The sequence below is a fragment of the Vanessa atalanta genome, chromosome 13 (assembly GCF_905147765.1).
Source record: "Vanessa atalanta chromosome 13, ilVanAtal1.2, whole genome shotgun sequence".
In the NCBI taxonomy this organism is placed as follows: domain Eukaryota; kingdom Metazoa; phylum Arthropoda; class Insecta; order Lepidoptera; family Nymphalidae; genus Vanessa; species Vanessa atalanta.
Window position 1 is genome coordinate 9583455 of NC_061883.1, and position 13346 is coordinate 9596800.

Here is a 13346-nt window from a genome sequence, read left to right on the forward strand (position 1 = left end):
ACAATTTATTTGAATCATTTTATATTAATTTATAAAACAATATGATACAATGATTTTTAAGATTATATTATGAAGAGTACAATACTTTCTACCAGCAATGAACCCGAGGATATGCTCTCACACTTCCCAATTCCCTTTTTTTCTTTTCTTGTAACTTCAAACGTTGTTCATGCATTACTGCATTCGACAGTGCTCCTTCTATGCAGGTCACTGGGCGATTCCTGTTATATTTACAAATATGTTAAAAGTATTTACAGCTTAACTGTTACAAAATCTTAAAAATAGAATATTTTGATGTTTATTATACAATTACAGTCTGCATTCATTGTTACATGGTATCTTCTATTAGTTAAATTTAATTTTTATCTTCTATAAACACAAATAATGTATTTTTAGTAATAATATAACTTATAAATATAATTCAAAACCTATATAAAGTAATATTGTATGTTAAATGTTTATATTTAATTTACTTTGTTTGTACTAACAATAATTTTCCATTGACTTCTATCTTTGGCTCGCTTTGGCACTTAACACTAAGGGGCCGGTCTTTTCCACCTTTAAGGGCTAATTCTGTGAGATATCTTTTGATGTATTGTTTTAGTTGAATATTTTCCTTTGCCAATTTAGCTCTTTCTGTTTTAAGGCACATTGTCTGAACCTTTACTCTGTTCATTTTCAGCAGGAATTTGTCCATTTTCTTGAATTCCTTACATTGCTCCTTTATTTAAAAAAAGTTGTTAATTATTTTCACTATTCAATTATATAGAATCAATTATCAAAGTCATTGAAAGTACCAATGAAGTAAGTATTGCTTTTGAAATCAGTATCTACTTGACATTACTTTACTAAATGTAAGTAGGTAACTTCACATAATATGCTCTATACTAGTATTATAAATGTTAAAGTAATTCTTGGTGGTAGGGCTTTGTGCAAGCCCGTCTGGGTAGGTACCACCCACTCATCAGATATTCTACCGCCAAATAACAGTAAACTGTATTGTTGTGTTCCGGTTAGAAGGGTGAGTGAGCCAGTGTAATCACAGGCACAAGGGACATAACATCTTAGTTCCCAAGGTTAGTGGCGCATAGGTGATGTAAGGAATGGTTAATATTTATTACAGTGCGGTTGTCTATGGGCGGTGGTGACCACTTACCATCAGGTGGCCCATATGCTCGTCCGCCAACCAATGCCATAAAAAAAAAAAAATTCTGTCAGTCTGTTATGCTTTCACGATTAAATTACCTTATAATTACTTGAAAAATACTTTCAAGTAATTATAAGGAGTAGAAATAAGAGATGAAATATAGTAGGACCCCATAAAGTGCTGCCATACTTCGTTAAGATAAATATTAATAAGACAGCAGGGTTTTTTGGAATTTAACCCCAGCGGTGGCTAAATAGAAGGGGATTTAAAGTCAATAAAATAATTTAAATAGTGATAAAAAACGTAAGTAAATAATGTTTCCTTCGTTTTTAAACATATAAATTTGTACAATTATAAGTATTTCAATATATTTATTTTTACAAATCATAATCGACACGGGTCTCTTCTCATTATTCAGTTAGGCCATATTTCAGCATACTGGCCTAGTGCTAGTTGGAGACAAGAAATAACTTCTGAAAGTAGGAAGCGTTATAAAAGTAAATTCCTATTTCCCTTGGTCACAACATGCGTGAACGGCTGGACCGATTTCGTTAATTCTTTTTTTGTTGTGTTTGCGAGAAGGTTCCGGTGAAGGAGGTGTCAGGAGAAGGTTCTTATGAAAGAAAGAAAATTGCGCGGAAAATAAGAAAAATTATGAATATTAACCACCACATTTATATTATTTGATATATAAATTGAATATCGTCGTTGCGCCTTTTTTTTTGCGTTGTTGCAAAAGTCGCTATGTGTTTTTTTCTTATTTTTATTTTATTTTATTATACGCACGTACTGTAAAAACAGGCGCAACGATGATATGCTTTGTATTATAAAATGACCTAAACACTAAAATGACGGCAATGGATTATCGTGACAAGTTAAACTCCACGACAATCGACGTCGTTTGTAGGTTACTGATAGATTATTTTAGATAGTAATTAAGAGAATTTCTATAAAATATATCTGTTCGTTCAGATTCCAATCTCTCTAATCTAATGCAATCAATTACCAAAGCCCTTCGAAAACGTCATTATCACTTACAATCATATCATTGTCTAGTGTTTCGAAGTCAGCTGATGTTATATCATCTTCTACATCTTCGAGGAATATGTGGTCCTTGTCTGTTTCATATTTGCCGCAAATATCAGCCAATTGCTTAATTTTTTGCAACATTGTTTCAACATTCTCGAGACGCTGAAAGATAGAAAATTTATAGGAATAATTATTTATTATCGTCATAATTGTACATCAAACTTTACAGATTTTTTGTTTATCATTGCATTCATCACAGTATTTTGATGATAATGTCTGACACCACCGATGACATAAAAAGGATATGTGCATCCTATTGCCTTCTTATCGTTTATTATAAAACAAGAGAACTCTAATATGTCATATTGTCATTATGTACGACTTATTATTACTTATTTATATATTTATCACAAAATCAGCATATTCTGATAGGGTGGGAAAAATTAAAAAGGCACCAAAAACTAAATTGAATGAATGTGGCTATAAAGCAAGAGGAAGACGTTTTATTAACACAAGCCTAATCAAATCATATAATCAAAGATATTAAGATATTCATATAGAAAATTAACTACTTTTAGTAATTAGCTAGACATATTCCTAATAAGTGTATGTGTAAACTGTTTGTGATTTCATGGGCAAAAACGGAAACTAACTAGAAGGGTAATTGGGAATATGATTAAAGAGAATGGTAGATAATGTTAGCGTATCTACCATTCATCTTTCAGTAAAAAGTAGTAAAATTATCTATGTCTAAATCACAATGTCTGTGATCAGATGCTATGTTAGAGTAGACTATGCTGGGAGATTCTGTGGTAATAATCACAATATTGTGAACATAATAACTAAACAAGACTGAAAGATAAGGCAAGCAAAAGTTGAAGCAGAAGATTATTTTACCTTTATAGCATCTTGACTAGCATCGACTAAAACAGACAGCATCTCGTCTTCTTTAGCCTTAGCTGTCTTGGTTTCCTTTTTCATTAGCCAGTATTTCTTTGCAAGTTCTTCTTTTTTGGTATTCATACGATTTAACTTACAGCTCATTGTGGTTGTTGTTCTTACCCATTCTTTTTGGAGAGTCGTTAGAATTTCCTGTTTTAATTCATGTAAAATTAAAAATAGAATCGTTTTTAGAATGTAAAACGATTCTATTTTTAATTTTACATGAATTAAAACAGAACTTACTGTAGCCTGTTGAATTTGTATGTCATTTCTTGCTATATCTCTTTGATAAAAATCGTCCTTCTCTCGAAGTGCGTTGTAGTGACTCATGATTGGATTGTGTTTCTCAAGATAAATGTCGTAGACCTCACGTAGTTTTGACCAGTACATATCTATCTCTAATTGCTTTGGCTTACAAAGCTGACGCATTTCTTCTTCATGCTAAAGTGTTTATAAAAAATCAATATTTTTTATATATAATAAATAAGAGTGTTCATGATGTTCGTTGTCACGTCACGTCTATCACTATCAAAGTTGTGTAAATCAAACGTGATTTAATACAAGTGAATTCGAGCGAAAAAAAAAGTACATTAATTATTTGCAAGTAGAGCTACGAGGCAAAGTTAGATAAGATACTAACAATGTATCCTATTACACATTGGCGTCATGTCAAGCTTCAAACAAGGTAATTTGGAATTGGTCACAGCTCCTCTTCCCGCAATTAATGTCAAACAAGTTCCGGCACCCATGAATCACGACAGCCGTGACGGATTTGCGTTAATTCAGCTTGTACATATCAGGGTTCCTTTGATTGATATCCAAATCTGACAACACCTATATATTCCTCCTTACGTATAAGGTAATCGAATGAATCCAATGATTACTAGATACCTCTTACCTCAGTTTAGCAATTAAAATGGCTTTGAGTATTTCATAGATGCCGAGGATTACATTAGCAATGGAGAATAAATTTATTTCTAATTGAAATTACTGAAAAGATACGTTTTGATCTTGTTTAGACGTAGTAATGTAATTAATTATATTCGATCCGCAGCTAAAGCAATGTTATAAATAAGTTAAGCTACAAATTACAAAACGAGTGTTATGTCTTTAAGCTACATTAAATGTGTAAATTAAAATTTAACATTATTCAATATTTATCATTTTATTTGATACGTGAGATAAATTTACCGACATTACTAGTTCATTGAAATTCATCACATTGTTTTGTTGACTCTACGACTTAATAAAGACATTTGAAAAAATTGTCCATCGAGTTAGTAGAGCGTATCTTTTTATATGTCCTATATAACCCCTCATAACATGATTCGCGCACGGACTTTGCCATTATTATGACTACAACATGTGGGAAAATGGGTCTTTGCAAGAAAAATATTTTTTTATACTTCCTGTTTATTTCAAACTGCTATGTAAGTATTATAATTTTAAATTATATAAGTAATATGTAAGTTATTTGACAAAAAATCATCATAAAAACAAGGAAAGTTGTAATTATAATAATATACTTAAAGCGATATTACTTATATATATATATATATATATATTTTGAATAACAGGCACTGAATTGTCGCTCCGAACGTCGTACAAAAGAGGATGAATTCAAAAGAGCTTTCAATAATTGTCTAAAACAAGTTGAAAGAAATAGCAGTTACCGTTCTTCAGAAGATTGGAACGATCGAGAGTACAATCAAAGAAATCAATGGGATAGAGGCAACAATAACGACAACAGAGATAGCAGAATGGGGAATAGAGACGGAATGGGAGAGAGAGGTAGAAATTGGAATAACAGAGATGGTGAAAATGAAAGATACGACAGAAAGCAACATAGAGAAAATGCCAATGACAACGGATCTAATAGAATGGACGACAGATATAATCGAACGAGTGGTAGAAATAATAGGGGTAATATAAATGGAGGCGACGGTGAGAATGGTAAAGGCATAAACAGAATGATGAACAATCATGCTAGAAATGAACAAATAAGCGGACGAGATGAGTTTTTGCAGAATGAAGATTTTAGCGGAGTAAGTAGCGCTAATAAGTTATAACTAATTAGTTTTGGATTCTGATACTAAGATTTATTTTTTTAATGTATGTTGCTTCCTGTGTTGTTTGATTCAATATATTTTTTAGGAGATGACAACAATACGACACCAAAATCACTATCCATCACAATCGTCTAGAAGATACAGACGGGAGAAGCGAGTAGAAATGAACTCTGGACAGAGAAGTCAATACAATCCACATTCTCAAAAATCAAATAGTGAAAGTAATCATTCTGAAAAAAGGAATTCAAGTGACAATTCCACTAAAGAGATGGAAAGAGCTTGCGTGCTGCACTGTTTTTTGGAAAATTTACATATGGTACTTCATAAATTTTATAGTTATTTCTAGTTGAATTAATTTTATCATGTTTTCTTTGTTTGAATTTTTAGACCGACGATAGTGGAATGCCCGACAGGTATCTAGTGACGCATGCTTTCATAAAAGACGAGAAAAATGAAGATTTACAAGACTTTATACAAGAATCGATTGAAGAATGTTTTCAAATATTGGATAACGGTAATTCAAATCTCATTTCATTAATTTAATTTAAATAAAACTTATCTTTGGAACAAAAGATTCGATTGACATAGTTGTAAGTGTAATGATAGTTGTATAAGCTCAAATTCAACCAAAACATTAAACTCTCTACAAAATTATAGATATTCAAATCACAATAACAATAAGTAGTCAATGCTAAACCTACGGGTTTAAGATATTATGTCTCCTTGTACTTGGAATGACATTTGCTTACTTATATATAAAACCGGGATATGTCAGTCTAAAATATTGCTATTAAATGGTTTCTACCACAAACCGTTTAATAAGACATAATACTAAACATATCATTACCGTTTCAGAAAATGCAGAAGATAAATGCGAATTTTCGAAAAATTTACTGACTTGCTTAACAGAAAAAGGACGAGCCAACTGTGACAATTGGAATGAAAAAACGGGTTTCCTCTTTGATTAATTGAGCTCAAGTCTTATCTGTAAGATAATAAATATATACATTTATAGATCAATATAAGTGTTTGTTCTTTTCACGTACCTCAAGTCTAGAATCATTTTTCTCCGTAGCACTTTGTATCTCTTTTTCTTTCTTCAGACTCTTAAAATCTCGATCTTGTATATAAGTGATTAGAGTTAATTTAAACTCGGCTCTATCTTGATTATCAGTAATGTCTATTTCTTCTTTATCCCAGTTTTCGAGAAAATCGTTCTTTTGATGTTCATATTCGACTTGTAGTTTATCAAGTCTCTGTGAGCCAATATCTGAAAAGTAGTTTATTTTTTTGGAAAACAAAATTACAACTTATTATTATAACTAATTGTAAAAATATATCATTAGAGGTATTGTTGATAGTGCTTGATATATTTAAGATACTAGATTTTAAATAGATTGCTTTTACAGTTAACGCTAGCCTTATTTTAGCTAGCCTGATTTCTTTTTAAACCAACATTGTACTAGTACATTAAAGGTAAATAAGTTTAACTAATTTCAAATGTATTTTTTTCCTATCAGACGAAAAATTTATTTGTGTAATATTATTTCAGGTTGTTGTCTTCAGCCTTTAAATGTGTTTCTCTTATATTGAGTATATTAATAAAGGGTAATTTATCTCTATCCTTGAAGATCATATTATTATTCGTAATTACTAAGAAAATAGCTTAATGTTTCCGTGTGGGCCTGGAAAGCACGGCGATGTTGTTCATCCGAGTCATCGATGGCTTCCATCAACGAATTTAAAAGGCGATTTTTTCGTTCCACCAAAAAGTTGAAGCTTGTGATGAGACCCTGGAAATTGAAAGATTTATATTATTAAATCATGATGATGACTACGATATAGATTTCGGCCACTGTTGCCGTTTTTAAGGCAGACTATACAGACACTTTGCAAAGTTTTTTTTTAATAGGTAGGTGGACTGGCCGATGGACCACCTGATGGTATATGGCACACCCAACCTCAGGCATTGCCGATACGCCATCAATATTGTGCTGGGAATTGAACTCGGGACTTTATCATCGGCAGTCTTATAAGCTACTACACCAATGTGGTGGTCAAGTTAAATTAAAAAAATATACAATCTATGTAAACGTAGAAAGATAATGTTTGTATGTACATACAATCATTGCGTTTTTTCTTTAAGAGTATACAATGTGTTTCGTTTCGGTATATTTGGAATTTTGCTTTTGATTTTTTTTTATTTTTCTTTTAACTTTATAATTATTTTATAATCACCTGTATGTCTGATGCCATCTGCTTGCACTTTATTTTGCGTAAAATATACCGCCATTCTTGATTTATCTTCGCTGTATTTATTCTTGCGTAGACTTCTTCTTTGTCCAATTTATTCTGTTAAAATAATATTAATTAAGTTACAGCCTCTAATAGAGCTATTTTAATTTTAGTTTATTAGAATATTACCTTAATGAATCTAGCGATGAGTTCTCGCTTCCTGCGTCTGGCCTCCTCTTCGACGTCCGCCCGATGCTGTAGATAGCGCGCACGCTCCTCGTCCGACATACGCGCTAACTTGTTGACTTTACCTTTCTTCGGCATTTTGCTATACAAAACCTTTATCTAGGGAGTTTTGATTAAAATATATCTTTTGTTATTGTAGGTAAATTTTAGTGGTAGTGACAGAGGGAACTCAATAGACCTTATATTAATGGCAACTATATAATAAAATTAACAAAAAAGGTATTCGTCGCTTATCTAATATTATGGCAACACTTTACAAAATTTAACTAAATTCGAATGTATGAAAAAATCAAAATAACGATATAATTCTTTGTATCTATTTTATCTATGTAATTAAAAGAAAAAAGAAGTGTACCATTTTGTATTCTCTGAGAAACAAAAGTACGTGAAAATTTTATGAGTAATTTGTTTAAAATTTAGTCGCAATGTTTTTCACATACGTACCTACCTGAAGGTGAAGTTGAACAAATGTTTGTCAAATAGCAATCACTTATATTGCTCGACGAATACGTTTTAGAAATCAAATCGTCATTGCACATTGAAAGTAAACATTAGGTATTGAACAAACTAATACAAAGTATCATAGCAACAGAGTGGCCAGCGCACCCCTGGGTATTCATTCGTAACAAAAGCAGAATCACATTGATATAATGATAAAACTTGTAACAAGCTTGTTAAGAACAAAGTATTATGTAGATTTTTTACTAAAGAGGTCATATAACTTATTTAAATACGCAAAAGCCACATAACACGCAACGATTTGAAAAAAAAAAACAATTCTATGACTGATATAGTGCTTATAATATAAATCATCAACCGAAAATAATTAAGATACATCGTGAAATGGACGCTCAATCATCAGGCACATTACAGTCGCCTTCAACATTCTCCGGCAGTTCCAAAACTGGCAGCAGTCGATCTGGAGTGTCCTCTGCCGAGGATCAAGATTTTACAAAGGACAATGGTAATTACGTGATTAAATTAATTATATTTTATTCAAGTAGGCTCTTTTGAATTGTTATATTGTGAGATAAATTAAATTTCAAGTTACCACTTGTTCAGAATGTAGATAACCATCATAAAACATATGTTTTGAATAAGAATAACGTTATCAAACAAAGGCCTTGAATAGCTTTGAACAGAAAATAATATAGATTTTTGATAAAGCCTTTACACAACTTGTTATAAAAATAAAATATGAATATTATTTTATTTTTATTTCACAAGTAAATATTCGTCTTCATCAATAATATGAGTGTGTGTGTGTGATTGTGAGAGAAAATTACATATAGCAACCGTATATGATACATTTTGTACATTGTCTCTACTTACAACACGAACATCACTAGAAGGCTTTTAATAAATCTTTAATAAAATTCTTGGGCAGCTAAAATAAATGATTTTTGTTTTATTAGCTGCATCTCCAATCGATTTGGAGTGTCACATCCAAGCAGAACGAATCACTAAGATCCTGGACGGAGCAGTCTATAAAACAAAATTGGCTCTCTGTCTTCCGAACCTGGTGCAAGAGTATCGTACCCTCAACTCCATATTATCACCCCAACATATGGAAGACCTGGTCTTTATATTTGAGCAGTATGATAATCCGTTGTTCTCGACCAGTCTCCTCAATATGGCTGCTATGGAAGACATTAAGACGGTTGGTATATACATATAAAAATATTTAATTAATATTACTACTTTTAAGTAATCGATCGTTTTGTTATTTCTAAATTAAGCGATGATATCTTAAGAAGACTTATTGCTTTCGTGCTTTTTGTTGTCAATCAATATAGTTTTTCAATAATTTTTAAGATACAGCAAAACCCATGACTGTAGTTCTCATGGCATGAATTACCGATTTTTAAATAAATTTTTAAAGGATACGTATGCGGTAGATTTTTGTCCAACACATGACGTCCTCCGAGTGCAGGTTTTCTTATGATGTTCTTCTTCACCGTAGTGCACGAGGTGAATTATAAACACAAATAATTATGAAAATATAGCGTTGCTTTACCAAGTTTGAATTTTCGTGGTTCTAACAACTGGTCCATCTATGCTCGTCTATTAATAATATAGTCTATGCAATAATGCTATCAAATTATCAATAATGAAACCACGAAAATTTAATTAATCAATAAAATTCTATTTTTATTTATTTCTTAATTTCTAGGGCGATATTTCATTGAAGAATCGTCTTAACCCTGAACTTGGTCATTTGATGTATATAATGAACAGCTATCCGGCACTTCGTCCAATCGTAGAAGAAATGATTCAAGAGGTCAAACAGTTTCTTATTTCTTAGGACTTAATATGATTATTTGTATTTCCTATTGATAAACACATGGGTACACAATTTAGTCAGAATATCAATAAGAAATCGAAGCGAGTTTTTGTAATGTCAGTTATTTTAAATCCTTTTTTCGCCAATCTACAAACGTTTTTTCCTGCACTAAAGTTGGCTAGTACACCGTGTCTCTCTAGTCACAATACGAAAATCACTAAAGGCCTGAAATAAATCTTTTTTAAATTTTCTTGCTTATACTTTCAGATGAAGATTGAATATGCAGAATTTGGTGAGGTGCGTAATATAACCTTACCTTTATTAATATTATCTTCTCAGTCAGCTCAGTTGTTCTTAACTTTAAGCGATATGAATCCATTGCATCAACATTTTTTTAAAAAGGAAAATAATTTAATGGCTTTTATTTTATATATTCAATAATATTGCAAAACAATTTATCTTGTATTTATCTTTATAAATTTATCTTGTAGGTCTCAGTTAATAATTAATAATATATTTTTTTATATATTTGTTATTTATCTCTTAACAAAAGTTTATTGTTTAGTAATAATAACTCGTGAAATATAATTTGTTCATATAAACTGTGTCAGTACAGACTAGGCAGCGAGTCACGGGACTGGATTACCTTCTTACTCTAGAACATTTCCGTGAGCTGATGATACGGCAGATGGAAACCACAGCTGCTGAGGAATTAGCCGCTAAGTTTAATACCAGGAAACTTGAGGCTTCTAATGACAATTTGCTGGCGAAAATCAAAGGTACCAAAATTCATAATTATTTTTATTGCTGACCGCCTCTTAAACGATTGAACCGATTTAGATGAAACCTTTTTTTGTGTGTTTAAGTGGTTTGTATAAAAAATTAAAAGTACTAGTTTTTTACTTAAATATTTTCTTAAAATAAAAAGTGTAAAATATAATTTAATGATTTTGATTTAACGTTGAGTTATTTGAGTGTACTCACGTTGTTTTATTCTTATATTTATTTTAAAAGTAGTTCTTCTTTCTACGACTATTTTCTTACAAACATGTTATATAAATTTCAAATATGTGAATTATTTTGAAAGTGTAGAGTTGCCCATAATGTGTGCAAGGTTTGTTTTATAATATGTACTGGCTTTCACTGGTCATGTATATGTCGAATATGTATAGAATACACGGAAACCTTAAAAGATGAAAACGAGAGATTTGAAGAAACGATGAAAATGAAATCAGCCATGATCGCGAAGTTAGAGAAAGAATTGGCCATGCTTAATCAAGAAGCGGACGTCAAACTTAAGAAAAAAATGTGAGTCTGATGGAAATTATCTTTTAACGTAGTCGGACTACTTTTGGTGCATACACATGGTACAGTAGTTTAGAATTAGATAGCAACTTCATGTTTACGTATTAATACAGATAATCTATTTAATTCAAGAAATAAATGTCATGCGTTCATTGTTTTAGTTTGGATTCCGATCGTCAAATGGTTTTGTCCACGCGGGCCCATATAGTCAAGAATGAAATGCTCAAAGAAGAAGAGTTGGAATCGAAGGAGAATTACGAAAATTTATTGCGAACTCACCTTATTGATGAAAAAAATCAACGAGCTAGAAGGTAGGACCTCAAATAAATACACAAATACACGTATTTTAATGGGCATTTTCAAATATGAATTTTTTCATTGACTCAAATTGTTGCATGGTATTTTATCAACAAAGTATTTGAATACCACTCTCTGTTGATACGATATTCGCTGCAATTTGCAAATTAGATGTAGGTAGAACTAACTCCCAGAATATACTCTTATGAAACCAATTGTTGCATAACAATCATTTACCATACAATTATTATCTTTATGGTATTTTAGATTTAAAGTAGAGACCCAGTTGCTGTCGTGGCTACAAAAATATGACCTTGAAATGGGTGACAAACAAGTTGATCTCGACGATTATACTGAGAAGTATGAAGATGAATTGCGAAAATGTGAAGAACTAGAGGTTTTATATTTACTAACATATCGAATGGTCATTTTTTTAAGTATCTTAGGAAATAATTTATATACATAAAGATGATCAAGATATAATTTCAAGCGAATTTAAGGGTTACATTAATGTAGTTCAACTTCTGTTTTTCCAAGCCTATCAAAATTTTGTGATTTTATTTAACGATAAAATTAATTTATTAATGTTTCTCTATTAACAGTTTCCAGTCTTTACTACATTATATGTTGACGTATACGACGTTAATATAAAATTACATTTGACACTCAATAGAACTGAAATAATGGTGTTGTATTATAAAAATATCACAAATAATTAATTTAATACATAGCAATAAAAAGTAAATATTAAAAGATAATAGACCACAGCGGGATCAAGGCTATCTCTATTAAGATGGTGGTTTGGAGATTATTCTACCACCCTGATCCTCCTAATGCTGTCCTTAATCAATGAAAATGAGATGATAAACACAAATAAGGAACGTAGAAAATTCAAACTCTTTTGCGCACATTAGTAGGTATTTGAGTGAATACGTCTAACATAAGTGTTTTTTTATTAGGAAAAATTAGCTGAACAAGACAAAGAATATATTCCATTGATGGCAGAACGAGAAGCGGAGTATCACCAGGAGATGACTGAGAAAATGAATAAGTTCCTCTTAGAACATGCAGCGAGAGTCATTCAGAATGCATGGAGAGAAGTGTTGGCTAATAGAGCTGAGAAGAAACGGGTAAGATTATAAAAATACGGCAATGTAATGTTGTATAAAGGATTTTATATTTTAGACAAATTTCCGAAGCAAAGGCAAGAACATATATTGCCAATAAAACTTAGATCAATAAATAAGCTTCCATTTTTCATTACAGTAGATTAAATTTAGATTTTTTAATACAATAAGGCGCCTATTTACGATAGCATGTAAAATATTTTGATTTTCAATTGTATATAACATTTTATTTATTAAAAGAAAACTGTTGATGCAGCTTAAAGGAAAAGGTAAAAAGGGGAAGAAAAAAACCTAACCTAAAACCTTTACCTTTTCCCTTATAAATTCCATCATTACTTTGTCTACTATATCCTAGCCGCTTTCCCTACTTCCTTTGGTACCTTAATCCAAAAACCATACCATTAGCTCAAGAAGCTGCAGAAGAAAATGCAAGCGGCCGCTGCAGCAGCAGAGAAGAAAGGTGGAAAGAAGTAGAAGTGTTCTTCTTTAATTGTGATTTCTTTTAATTATAAAACTATTTCTATGTATTTTTTTATTTTAATTTAATAAACTATTTGTACAAAATCTGTGTTTATTCGAGAATACACTTTTAATACTGCAGAAAGCAATAAATTGTTATATATATTTATTTGAATGATTGAATTTATATTCATAATATAATGTAT

General features: G+C 31.1%; 2 protein-coding genes across 2 annotated transcripts; one reads left to right on the top strand and one right to left on the bottom strand.

The window, feature by feature from the left end:
* Positions 1-88: 88 nt before the first annotated feature.
* Positions 89-7746, bottom strand: LOC125068293 (dynein regulatory complex subunit 2). The gene is made up of 9 exons (XM_047677398.1): positions 7612-7746; positions 7426-7539; positions 6842-6980; positions 6234-6457; positions 3362-3559; positions 3074-3268; positions 2186-2338; positions 489-721; positions 89-221 (listed from the first exon to the last, which is right to left on the bottom strand). Exons 1-9 carry the CDS (start codon positions 7744-7746, stop codon positions 89-91), a joined length of 1524 nt encoding a protein of 507 aa, XP_047533354.1.
* Positions 7747-8511: 765 nt separating this feature from the next.
* Positions 8512-13211, top strand: LOC125068417 (dynein regulatory complex protein 10-like). Its single transcript, XM_047677526.1, has 10 exons — positions 8512-8632; positions 9084-9328; positions 9842-9949; positions 10220-10249; positions 10569-10731; positions 11125-11260; positions 11419-11568; positions 11822-11951; positions 12514-12684; positions 13087-13211. The coding sequence occupies exons 1-10, from the start codon at positions 8512-8514 to the stop codon at positions 13153-13155; spliced, it is 1323 nt and encodes a 440-aa protein (XP_047533482.1). The 3' UTR covers positions 13156-13211.
* The last annotated feature ends 135 nt before the right edge of the window (positions 13212-13346 follow it).

What these genes read in the sequence shown, in the direction of transcription:
- LOC125068293 (XM_047677398.1), bottom strand. Translation starts at nt 7,746, where the DNA reads ATGCCGAAGAAAGGTAAAGTCAACAAGTTAGCGCGTATGTCGGACGAG. An exon ending in AGATGGCATCAGACATACAG is followed by an intron (nt 6,981 to 7,425) that starts GTGATTATAAAA and finishes TTCAATTTCCAG; the next exon opens with GGTCTCATCACAAGCTTCAA. An exon ending in TACAAATTCAACAGGCTACA is followed by an intron (nt 3,269 to 3,361) that starts GTAAGTTCTGTT and finishes GAATTAAAACAG; the next exon opens with GAAATTCTAACGACTCTCCA.
- LOC125068417 (XM_047677526.1), top strand. Translation starts at nt 8,512, where the DNA reads ATGGACGCTCAATCATCAGGCACATTACAGTCGCCTTCAACATTCTCC. An exon ending in AGATTTTACAAAGGACAATG is followed by an intron (nt 8,633 to 9,083) that starts GTAATTACGTGA and finishes TTGTTTTATTAG; the next exon opens with CTGCATCTCCAATCGATTTG. An exon ending in GTCAAACTTAAGAAAAAAAT is followed by an intron (nt 11,261 to 11,418) that starts GTGAGTCTGATG and finishes TCATTGTTTTAG; the next exon opens with TTTGGATTCCGATCGTCAAA.